The following is an 11,422-nucleotide window of genomic DNA, read 5'->3' as shown; positions in this document are numbered from 1 at the left end:
AAAAACTCACCAGGTAGTCATTATATTTCGCTTTGTAAAGGCAGCCGTGTTAGCATGTGTAATTTACCTTATATTATTAGCCGGCTAATTATGCAACTGCGACATTTGGTGTTTACACTTTTTTTCCCCCAAACTTAGGTAATTCAGCCGCGGCTGGCGATTGGCCGTCAGTGCCGTGACGAAGCGAACATTGACCAATCGGCGCTCTCTCTGTTGATTGCCCGGTGAAAGCACGCTGCCGATTGGCTGACAGGAGCCAATGGTAGGCGGGCTAAGTTAAGTAACTTGTTGTCTTGCGTCCATACATTTTGAGCCGTCAAAGTTTCAATACTGCCAGCGGCCCGTGGGAGTTTGGCTCGAGTGAGCACAGCCCGGCCATTTAGGTTTCTGAGGTGTCATTTTATATTCCTCTTACTGTGCCCTCTGCGGAAGCATTTGCTGACCTTCCTGAAGTTTAAAGAAGAAGAAGAAGGAGGAACATGACTACAGAGATCCCAGAGATTTTCAAGGCTCTCCTTGAGCACCCATTCACCCTCCCGAACTTTGATGATAATGGTAAGCGAGTTCCAAATTTAGAGAAGTTTTAATTCAAGTGACATGCAGCACAGTTTATTTCTATGAACTGAATGTCTCTGAAGTAGGAAAAACAGCTTTAAACAAATTCGGAAATGTCTGCACACAACTGCGTGTTTGTTGCATAATCCCTGTCAGCTGAGCTGCTAGAAAACTGCTGGACTGCAGGGATCTGCTCCCCTACAATCCAAAGGTTGAAACTTAACCTTTAGTGATTTAGAGCCTTAAACCTCCAACAGTCAGAGCCGTGACAAAGTATTGAGTTGCAGTGCCTGGTGTATTCAGAGTTTTTCTAGTACATTTCAAAATAAACGTTCCTTTATTGCTAAAGTGTCCTTTAATGTTAAAGGACACTTTCTTAGAAGTGTCCTTTAACATTATCTTAGCAACTCTGTAAGAAACACACACTTAATATGTTATAGTCGAAGCAAAACATGTGCCTGTGTTGAATTGGTCATCTAATGAAGGTTGTTTGATGCTTTAGCCCTGAGTGAATGTGATCTAACCCAGTCTGTGAGGATCTGTGTTGTGTGTCACCTGCTGCCATCTGTGTGTTGAGTGGACATATGTGCCCGTGTGTGTGTGTGGAGAGTTGGACTTTGAAGGTTTATGATTAGATCATTAATTCACTTGATTGCTCTGTTTTCTTTTTGAGTCAATCTGGACCATGTTTTGATAAATCAGATAGCAGTAACACCATTATAGGTGAGGTGTGCTGCTGCTGACCCCATTTAATCAGATTTCATGGTAACCTCTCTGGATCATCACACACACACAGAAGATCTCTATGACACTTTCAAAGTGAAACTAATCACTCATTATAATGCCCTGCCTCCCCTATTTTACTAAGATAATGAATTAATTAGGTTGAGATTATATTCCAGTATTTTGGTTTTAAAATATTTCAGTTTATTCTAGTAGTTTTGGCAAAGTAATGGTGTCACGCAAACATGCAGTGCATTTTTTTTATTTTATTTTATTATTTTTTTTTAGTTTGAACTGCTCCTTTATTGATTATCTTATTACACAGTCACTTGAAGATAATTACTAACCATGAACACAGTCCATTTGTGGCACCAGAGACACACACACGCAGTGACCAGGACTTCATAATTATCTGGATGTGCGTACTGACCCACTAACCTCTATTTGCCAAGAACTTTCTCAGTTCCTACTGAACCCCCACTTGCTCCCAGTGTGTGTCATTGATGTATGAATGTGTGTGTGCTTGTGTGAACGAATGGGTCGATGCGTCTGTGACTGTAAAGCGCTTTGAGTAGCCTACCAATAGGTAGAAAAGCTACATAAAAACAAATTAAAGCTTTATTTTTTTCAGATTCTGATGTTAATAGTATGTGGGAAAGTAGAAAGTGACATTATGCGCTGAGTCTTTTATTTAATTCCTCTGTCGAGAACGTGATATGAAGGTTCAATAAAATGACCTGTTCACACCTTGCATTAAGATCCGATCTGGACGATCCGATCAAAAAAAAAAAAGACAGGTGTGAACACTAGAACGCACTGAGACCGCATTAGAGAGATCCGATATCTGACCACATTTGGAGGTGGTCTGCGTCGCATGTGTCCGCATTCCTTTGGTAATCCGAACGGAATGCATTAAAGACCACCTATCCTCAACAGGAGGTGCTCCTGAGTCAGTGGTGGGGTTTTGCCTCATTCATTCAGAAAAACAAAAACAAATGACCGCTCGCCTGGGAAGGAAAAAGCACCGGAAATGATGTTTGTTCATTACTAATGAGAGCCTTTTAAAATATTATGTCCCTGTAGCTGTTAACTAACTATAAATAAATAAATCAAAGTTAGAATTTACAAATAAAAATATTTAATATGAGTACACGAGTGTGATTCTGTGTTAATTATTGATGTGGTCATATTGAATAAGTTACGTATTTCCATCTATTTTCCTTTATTAGCGGAGAATACGGTGCGTATGGAAACGTCCAGGGTTGGAGTCAATAATAACGCGTGTGCCACAGCCATGACGCACACACATAAAACAGCGCCGTTCTCTTGTTCTGGAGCAGCAGTAGAGATCCATTAGAAACAACCTCTGTTCTAATGCGCCCCAGATGATGTCGGGGTTGTTTGCATGCAGAGCGCGAAACTGAGATCGGATCTGGAGAGGCATGCCAGGTCGGAACACAGTATAGCCTATGCACTTGGGCTCGGATGGCTCAGACAGCTCAGATCGGATCTTAATGCAAAGTCTGAACAGGCCCAAAGTGGTTTCTACAGGCCTTGTACAGGGCCTTCTGATGTAATAAACTAATATCTTGGCCTTGTGATGTAGGCTGCAGGATTGATTAAGTCACACAGGAATAAGCATAGCAAATCTAGTTTCCATTTTTGGTTTGGTAAAAACTCCCAAAAAAAGAAAAACTGTCCAAAATCTTTAAAAACTTCTAATTTCAATTTGACTTGTAGTTTAGGGGATTAAAGGGACATATTAATAAGTAACTTGGGCGGAAAAGATGTTGTGAAGTGTGAGCCCAGGAAACATCGCCACCAACTTCAGCAGCTGACCTTGAAGCCTCTCTCCTCATAATGTTGTGCCAAAAACATTCCCTGAGGCACATCAAAGCAACATAGGAAGAACCCCCTCCCACTACCACCACAGTCCTAGTTTGTCTCAGCTGCATACACAATGCCTTTTGGGATTTATTACACCAGTGCTGGTGCAGAAACATGCTATGACTAATCCATGCTGGTGCCAGAAGATGCACACATCGGAGTAAACACTGACTTGGAGACATACATTTCATCTAAAAACTGGAAGGATATTATAATCAATTGTGGTGACGTTTTGGTAAGCGTACACTTACTTCCTTTTTTTGATGTAATGGAAGTTTTCTCGCTATCTGGCTCTGATGTCAGTCAACCACCAGGGAAAAAGTTGATCCCACGACACACTCTTCGCCAACTGCTCCTGTTTATGTACTGAAGCAGAAAGAAATATAAAAAGAAAAGACGGAAATAAATATGCTGTGAGATATAAATATGCTGTGGGAAATAAATATGGGTCAGTTACAAAATGTAATGTGTACATAAACATGTTGATAAACCATACACAAATAAATGTTAAATAGAGGCAATTAATAGGGTTGGGAAGTAGAAGAAATAGAGAAATTAATACAAACTGATACAGAACCAAATGAAAACACAAATATCAATTTTATAAATAAACGAATCCCTCTATCTGTTATATTATTTCTACTTTTGGAGCTATGTGTTTAGTTAAGAATTTGGCATACATAATAAGAAAGCAAACAGTTGACTGAAGCGTGGGGGAGATGTGGCACCAACATCAGCCATCACAAACACTAGGAGGCTGTTTTGTGTTTATGTGACTGCCGTGACTGCTCTCTGTCCTGCTATGGCAGCTCTGCACGGGACAAACAGATCTTTTGCCCTTGGGACGTCTGCTCAGCTGCAGCGAGGCTTCCTAAAGTAACTTAAACCTCACGGTGCCACTTCTGTACGGCTAGAAAACTTGTGTCGCCGTAGCGCCACGCTTCCTTCACGTACCCGCATGTGAGCGACGTAAAACCCAGCTCCGCTTCATTGGTCGACGACGGAAGATATGTAAGCGCAGTGGGGGCACGTGTTTTCGCATGTGAGCGGAGCGGCGTTAGCGCTGCGGTGTAAAGAGACGGGCACACCGTGTGCTGTGTGTACTTTCTGAGCAGTGTTTTCGCTAGTTGAATATTAAATTAAATTGAAGACATCGTCACAGCACTGTAGGTAGATATAGAATATAAGATGAACGTGTACGTTTTAAAATCGGTGTATCAGTGTTTGTTGATATAAATAACGACGTCAGTTTAAAGTGAACATACGTACAAGGACAAACCCGCTGACACTGCAGGAACAGTTTGTCAGCTCGGGTATCGTTCCTGTAGGTGCAGTGTCCAGTTACAGCTCGTGACAGATAATTGTATATAACAAGCCCCTGGCACGCTTTTGTTTCAATGTATTGACTGTACCGTGTATATCTTAGTCAACCAATGAGAGCACAGCTGGCCGTGACAAGCCCCGCCCCCTTGATATGTGGCAGTAATATTCATGTTTTGGGGCACAGCCCGCCTATCATGTAGAGGCAGGGCGGATATTTTTGACGAGGAGGTGCGGTTTCTTCTGAACACCAAAAGCTCCCGACTACCCAATTTACAGAGGAAGTGGGTCAACGAAGCGAGAAGTGTTGGATGTTTTCAGAGTTTGCGTTTTTATCGTGTTTTTCGTCGTTTAAAAAAACAATCCTTGAACCCACAGCTGGATAGATAACGTTGTCGAGAAAACAGGACTCCTGCTGAGTTAGCTTATTATTTGTTTTTATCTCAGCTACTTCGCGGAGCTAATAACAACAAGGAGGTAAAAATGTCGGGGGAGCAAATTCTCATCACTCTGGAGACGGGCGACGGGGCACCGAGCTCGTTTCCGGTGGTTTTGAAGAAAGTAATGGAAATGCCTCCGCCGAATATACTGGACGGCGACGACGGTAAGAGCAGCAAACTGATGGAGAGGAAGAGGCGACGGTGTTGGTGGAAAAGAAAAAAAAAAAAAACCAAAAAAACGAGTTCAGCCGATAAAAAGGCGGAAACTCACGAGCATATAGTCTTTCGTAAACAACAGAGGGTATGTGCTGAGCGAGACAACATGTCTGCAAGGAAACCAACTTGAGTGAACCACGCAGCACACTGACGCTATATGTTGGACATAATGTACCCAAGCCTCTATCCTGTTGTGACCCTGCTCATCATCCAGACTTTTCTAGACACACCCCTGGTTTAAAAGGCGGCTTATGTTGGCTGGGCGCACAGTTTTACTTCTTATATTTTCATTTTCGAAAGTAGTTATGGGAAATATGAGAAACGGTGTTTAAAATAATGCATGCTGAAATGCTGCATATGTTAAACTCGAGCGTCAGCTGTGTTGTGGCACTTGTGTTTCAAAATTCAAGATTTCTTTATTGTCAATTTCCTAAAACGTTCAGGGCATACAGAAAAATCGAAAAAACTCACATAAGAATAAAAAAACCTAACTTCAACTTTCAACTTGTGGTTGAATCTTAGCCAGTAATGGCCTTTTAAAACTGTGTATTGCTGTCATTGTTTAAATTGTTAATAAAATATGCACTGTGCATGTTGTTTATTTGTCTTATAAGTGTTCAGCTGAGCATTTAGTCTGTTGCTGTTCCCGTAGGCTCGACGCACAGATGCTGTAACATATGTGCATATGCTCGCGGAAAGTAATTTATCTGTGCCTTTCACATTCCAGACACCGACAAAGAAAAGCTGTGTCTGGGAGATAATGTTGACCTCGGCGGAGGAGGTAGCGATATGGGTCCCTCTGCCGCCCTGACACCCGCCATCTGGGACAAGACCATCCCCTACGATGGCGAGAACTTTCACCTGGAGTACATGGACCTGGAGGAGTTCCTCATGGAGAACGGCATCCCCACCTCACTCGACGAGGACGACTTAAAGGGAAGCCCAGAAGAGGACGCCACGGACGTAGAGCAAGTAAAGGCAACTCCCACCGCAAAGACCAAGGCTATCAAGCAAGCGAGTGTTTCCCCAGTGACCCTGCTGCCCATTCAGGAGTTGGACAAGTGTGAGGAAGTGGTGATCATCACCAAGAATGACTCTGATATCACCTGTGATGTTATTGCAGGTGAGTGCAAATATCGGAGGTTTGAAAGTTTCGGCTTTCAGTGAATTCTCCTGAGTATTCATTTTACAAAGCGGAGAACCAGATGTTCCTGTTTCAGAAGGGTGTCGACACATAGGCGACTTATAATTTACTGCCTCATAAAGGCCTGCATTTAGAAACAACTGGTCCCCGTCCAAAAGGAAAATTCCTATCCTTATTATTATCACTTGTGTTTTGTTTCATCTCGAAGAGGAAATTAAGTTAGAGATACTGATCTGAGCGAAGACGAGAATCCCTACTTGCAGATTCCTCATTAGAAATTTTTTACGTTGGATATTTATTTGGCTCTAACACAGGTGGCAGGCAAACATGATATTATGCGATGCGCGTGTGATCCAGAATGTCACTCAATCCTGAAACAAACCACGGGTGCTAATGATTGGAGGGAGAGCAGAAATATAAGATAGTGCAGCTACATACTGGAGATACTGGAGTTTACAGCAGGATTTTCACCAGCCTGCACATATGGCCGTGCCTATACGTTCCTATACATTGGAGTTCAAGAAAAGTAATAACAGAAGAAGCTTTTGTGAGCTGGAAAACAGAATTATTTATTCACAAAATACACCCAAATCGGCAAAGGAATTTGCTTTTAATTTCAGTCTTTTGTGTGGTTTGTCCGTCTGTTCAGAGGTGACCACTGAAAAGGACAGAGCGACCCCTGAGCCCATCAGCCCAGATGATATTGAGGTTGACATTGAGTACGAGCCGGATCCCACAGACCTGGTCCTGTCCAGTGTGCCTGGAGGCGAACTGTTTGACCCACGCAAACACAAGTTCAGCGAAGACGAGCTGAAGCCGCAGCCTATGATTAAAAAGGCCAAGAAGGTGTTTGTGCCTGATGAACAGAAGGTATGCTGGGAGAGGACGAGGGGAACCACAAAACCCTGCTTTGAGTTCAGCAGTAGGCTTCATAGTGTGTGAGGATTGTGTGTTGTATAGGAATCCAGAAAAAAAGAAATGGAAATACTGTGGGTTGTAAAATCACATTTGATAAGGTTTGCAGATTAAAATGTGAATCATTGTGGAGCAAAAGTAATCTTCACCTCTTGCTGTATATGTTACAGTGTCATTTGCATTTCTAGTTTTGAGAAAAATGTCATATGACCATGTTGAGAGTGATAAATGGGCTTAACCCACAGTTAATGCTGTCTAAGCGAGTGAGCAATAAACCTAAGAGACAGATTCTTCTACATGTCTTAGAAATGTAGTGTCACCATAAAAGCAAATTTTCTCACAGAAATGGAAAGGAATAATTTTCATGTCTTGTCATTTCATAAGTAAATGGCCCATAGCAGCAGTGGTGGAAGGGCAGTAGACAGAAGTTCGAGTGTCTTGGCTGGCTGCGTAGAAATAAGATCATTGATAAAGAATGAGTTCTGGCCACTCACAGTGACTCAGCAGTATGATCATTTTCAGACTGATGGTTTTCTTCCTTCGCCCCCCACCGGAGAACAGTGGTTTTGTTTACTTGCACAAAGGAGCTTGGCAGTGAGCCACATTATAAACTGAGCTGGGGTCAGATTTGGGCTAATCTGCACTAATGTGGCTGTTTAACCTGAGGAAGCAAGCATGGTCTGGTGTTTCTCCGACTCGGTCCAATCTGTTTCTTTTCTGTGCATTTTTCCAGGATGACAAATACTGGCAGAGGAGGAAGAAGAACAACGTGGCCGCCAAGCGCTCACGCGACGCCCGCAGGTTAAAGGAGAACCAGATCACGGTCCGAGCAGCTTTCCTGGAGCGCGAGAACACAGCGCTGCGGACGGAGGTGGCCGAGCTACGGAAGGAGTGCGGACGCTACAAGAACGTCGCGGGTCGCTATGAATCCAAATTTGGACCACTGTAAGGGACCGAATACGTTAAAGAGTGAATGGACACCCACATGCAGACACCCCAGTTTCAGTCATTTGTCTTTCCAAGTCGGATACGTCTTGAACGATAACCTTGTTGACAGATACCAAATCTATTGTTTGCTTGTTGCATGGAGTTAGACAGAGGAGGGGAGGAAGGAATGTGATTCGGGTAACACACTGGGTTGCAATAGGAGCACGAGTATAATGTGATTGTATTGATTTCCTGGCTTGTCCTGAAAAAACATTTATGGACATACTGTTACACAGTGGTATCTCTTCCAACATCTATATGGTCAATATATGTAAACATAAGCCATACTAAACCTTCATGTTCAGTACACTAAGAGGTTTTCTAAGTAATCACACGAAGCCAGCCTCCAGAGTCGCTGATTTACCTGTAATCTTGTGAATACTGTTTGAGCCTGTTAACACTGGCCTCACTCCCTCCTTCTCCTCGCTCTGTCATTCATCCTTGTTCTCTTCTCTTTCAAGTGCGGTGCCAGATGACCAGTAGACAACAATTGATTTATTCATTTATTTTTTCCGATGAATAAATAAATCAAAACATTGCGGTTGGTACGTGTGCGTGTGGAAGACGGCGGCAAAGAGCAGAAGAACGTGTGTGAGGGCATTGGCTGATGCTTGCCATGGAGATATGACGGCATGTTAAGATATCTATATCTGGTTTTTATTTTTATTTTTTTATCAACTGTATTTAGCATCTGTGTGAGTGAGAAGAGTGTGAGAGGATTTTCAAGTGCTTCTTCAGTGCACCTCGTTTATGCAGTGGGCTGTTATCAAGTTTTTACACCTGTGGCCGAAAGTTAGTAGGATAATTTGTTATGTTTATTTTGGACTTTTGGAAGTCTGAGTTTTAAAGGAGATGGTGGGATATTTAGGTAGCAGATGCAATAGTTTAGTTTTATTAGCGTTTGCAGGTTGCTTCCAGACGTTTTCAGATTTTAATAAATTCTGACAACCGCTTGTCCAGTTTAGTTTTCAAATTTGTATCATGTGGCAGATTGTATGAAGACAAGCAGGGCTTTGCGTTTGCCCTCTAAAAAACTTTTTGACTGTGACATTTCCATAAACTTCTTCAGGGGATTAAAGTGACGTGGCGAAAAGTGTGGCCATGTTACCAGCGACACAGAGCTCTGTGTAAACGCTCTGTTTTAGTGTATGCCTTTCTGTTGCTTGTTTTGTTTTTGTCAGCAAGTTGGACGCACTGCTTTGCTCTCTGCAGGACGTCACAGTTGACCGGTCCATTAAATGTGTAGAATGTACTGATGCATGTACTGTAAATAGTTATAAGCTAAAAAAAATCATATAAAAAAAACCTCAGAATTATAGGACAAACAGATACTGTGCTAGTCAGGTATTTGAATTATGTTGATTCACGTTAGGAACGAAACAATGAAATTGTGAAGTCCTTAAATAGTCCCTAAAATGCCCAATCTACCCAGTTTGCTAAGTCCAAATGGCCCGGAGGAGCACTTAATTGCATTTAATTGGGTGCAAAATTAGTACACGCCCCTAAGTGCAGAATGAGTCATCAACATTTTAAAATCATTTTCCTGGAGATGACCAACTCCAATATACCATAAGTACAACTACAACATTACCTTTTTGTCAATGGTGGGACAGATACTGGTGGGTAGGTGACATGAAGTTCAAAACATATTCTGCAAAAACACGGGAAGTTGTGTCTTCAAGCATTTTTGTTACAATAACAACAATATCTGCAGATTTCTTTTTTTTTTTTAAAGAAACCTGGCAGTAATACAGACTGTATTGGGGCATCTTTTTCAAAGATGAGGAATCTTTCAGTCTTCTAAGTGTCTTCTATTTCTAAAGCGATTCGATTCAGCGTAGAGTCTGTCAGTTTACAGGGGACATTGTGCAACATTACACCTGAAAATAAAAGTTCTTTACTGTCTGGTTCTGTATTGACAATAAGGGAAAGCTTTTATATCACTCCTTTTCTGCTGTGCTTCCATTCATCGATATTTTTTACCAAAATAAATAAAATTTTATTATTTGTTAATAGTAATCGGCATGTACAGTCTTGTGAAAACCAAAATGTTGTGGAAATATTCCAGGTCTGTTTAGCTCTACAGAGATTATTTCACACCAAGCCTCATTCAATTTATTCCCAGAGTCCATAACACAGAGTAATTTTTAATTCACATATTTTTTGGAATAATTTTTAGTGATAAAGACAATTCTGACTTGTTTTAATAATTTTTTATTTCTATTGTAATAGAGGATCCATCCTCTTCCTCTCTGGAACAGGTCAATTTGTTAATTTGGAGCGGTTATTTTCAACCTTCCTGGTTAAGGCTTTTGTATTTCTTTGTAAAAAAACAAGAACATGTTGGCTTTTTGAGTGTGGCTATCTTTTGTGTCTTGTGTGTGTGTGTACATATATATATGTACACACTATGTACAATTAAAGCTTTGTTGACAGAAGTACATGAGTGTTGAGTCTGAATGAGATGTGTCTTTAGATTATGACATTTGGACTGCGAAACTTCGTCTCAAGTCCAAAATGGAATCCAGTGAAAAATAAACTGGTGAGATTTCTTTAACACGTGCGGCACTTCTTCTAAACAACATTATATTGTGTTGTTTCAAGTAATAGATGTCAGAAATAGTGTACAAATGGGCAATGACACATCAGAAAACCAAGCAAGAGTATCTTGATTCCTTCTGCTTGTATGTAACGCATAACAAACACAGGATTTTCTTCAGGTTAATTCATATTTCTACTGATCTCCAGCTGAGTCCAGCTAAGTCAAAGTATAGAAATACTGGACAATAGCCTAAGTGGAAAGACGGTGTTCATTTTTTCATGTGGTCTGTCCAAATTCAATGTCATCTTGGCCCACAACATAACTTCATTTAGCTATCTAATATGAAAACACATGAGACTTTTTAGTGTGGGATGTCACTAATAGCCACAGTTTCAGTTTAGGAGAAAGGCCAGCGTGAGTGCAAAGTGTCAAACAGTGCCAGCTGGTGGAGAAAGTTTTAAGGAAAGCTAAGGAAAACAGTTTAAGAGTGACATTGTTCATGATCCTAAACTGCCATTTAGTCATCAGGACACATGCCTGAGTTGTAACCTTAGAGTTTCGTGCGCATAAGTTTCACCATTGTTCATGATAGAAAATAGATTTAGAAAAATGGAAAATACATATCCATTGCAACTGGGTAAACTCACTCACTACAAGCAATAGCTCCACACATTGTTTATACAACTGTTGCTA

General features: G+C 41.3%; 1 protein-coding gene across 2 annotated transcripts; it reads left to right on the top strand.

The window, feature by feature from the left end:
- Positions 1-325: 325 nt before the first annotated feature.
- Positions 326-10,625, top strand: tefa (TEF transcription factor, PAR bZIP family member a). Of its 2 annotated transcripts, none has more exons than XM_084567669.1 (5): positions 326-555; positions 5,869-6,264; positions 6,935-7,155; positions 7,934-8,145; positions 8,649-10,625. In XM_084567669.1, the coding sequence occupies exons 1-5, from the start codon at positions 480-482 to the stop codon at positions 8,668-8,670; spliced, it is 927 nt and encodes a 308-aa protein (XP_084423795.1). In that variant the 5' UTR covers positions 326-479; the 3' UTR covers positions 8,671-10,625. The 2 variants fall into 2 exon arrangements, with proteins under 2 accessions (XP_084423795.1, XP_084423794.1); XM_084567668.1 differs by lacking the exon at positions 326-555 and adding an exon at positions 4,735-5,089.
- Positions 10,626-11,422: the final 797 nt, after the last annotated feature.

This window comes from Chelon labrosus (genome assembly GCF_963514085.1).
Source record: "Chelon labrosus genome assembly, chromosome: 19".
NCBI classification, from domain to species: domain Eukaryota; kingdom Metazoa; phylum Chordata; class Actinopteri; order Mugiliformes; family Mugilidae; genus Chelon; species Chelon labrosus.
The sequence above is the reverse complement of the archived record's forward strand: the minus strand, read 5'-3'. Positions and strand labels throughout refer to the sequence as shown.

Bases quoted from the DNA above. Each gene is read 5' to 3' on its own strand.
- tefa (XM_084567668.1), top strand. From the start codon at position 4,969: ATGTCGGGGGAGCAAATTCTCATCACTCTGGAGACGGGCGACGGGGCA. The intron at 7,156-7,933 runs GTATGCTGGGAG...GCATTTTTCCAG, and splicing joins TTGTGCCTGATGAACAGAAG to GATGACAAATACTGGCAGAG. The intron at 8,146-8,648 runs GTAAGGGACCGA...TTCTCTTTCAAG, and splicing joins GAATCCAAATTTGGACCACT to TGCGGTGCCAGATGACCAGT.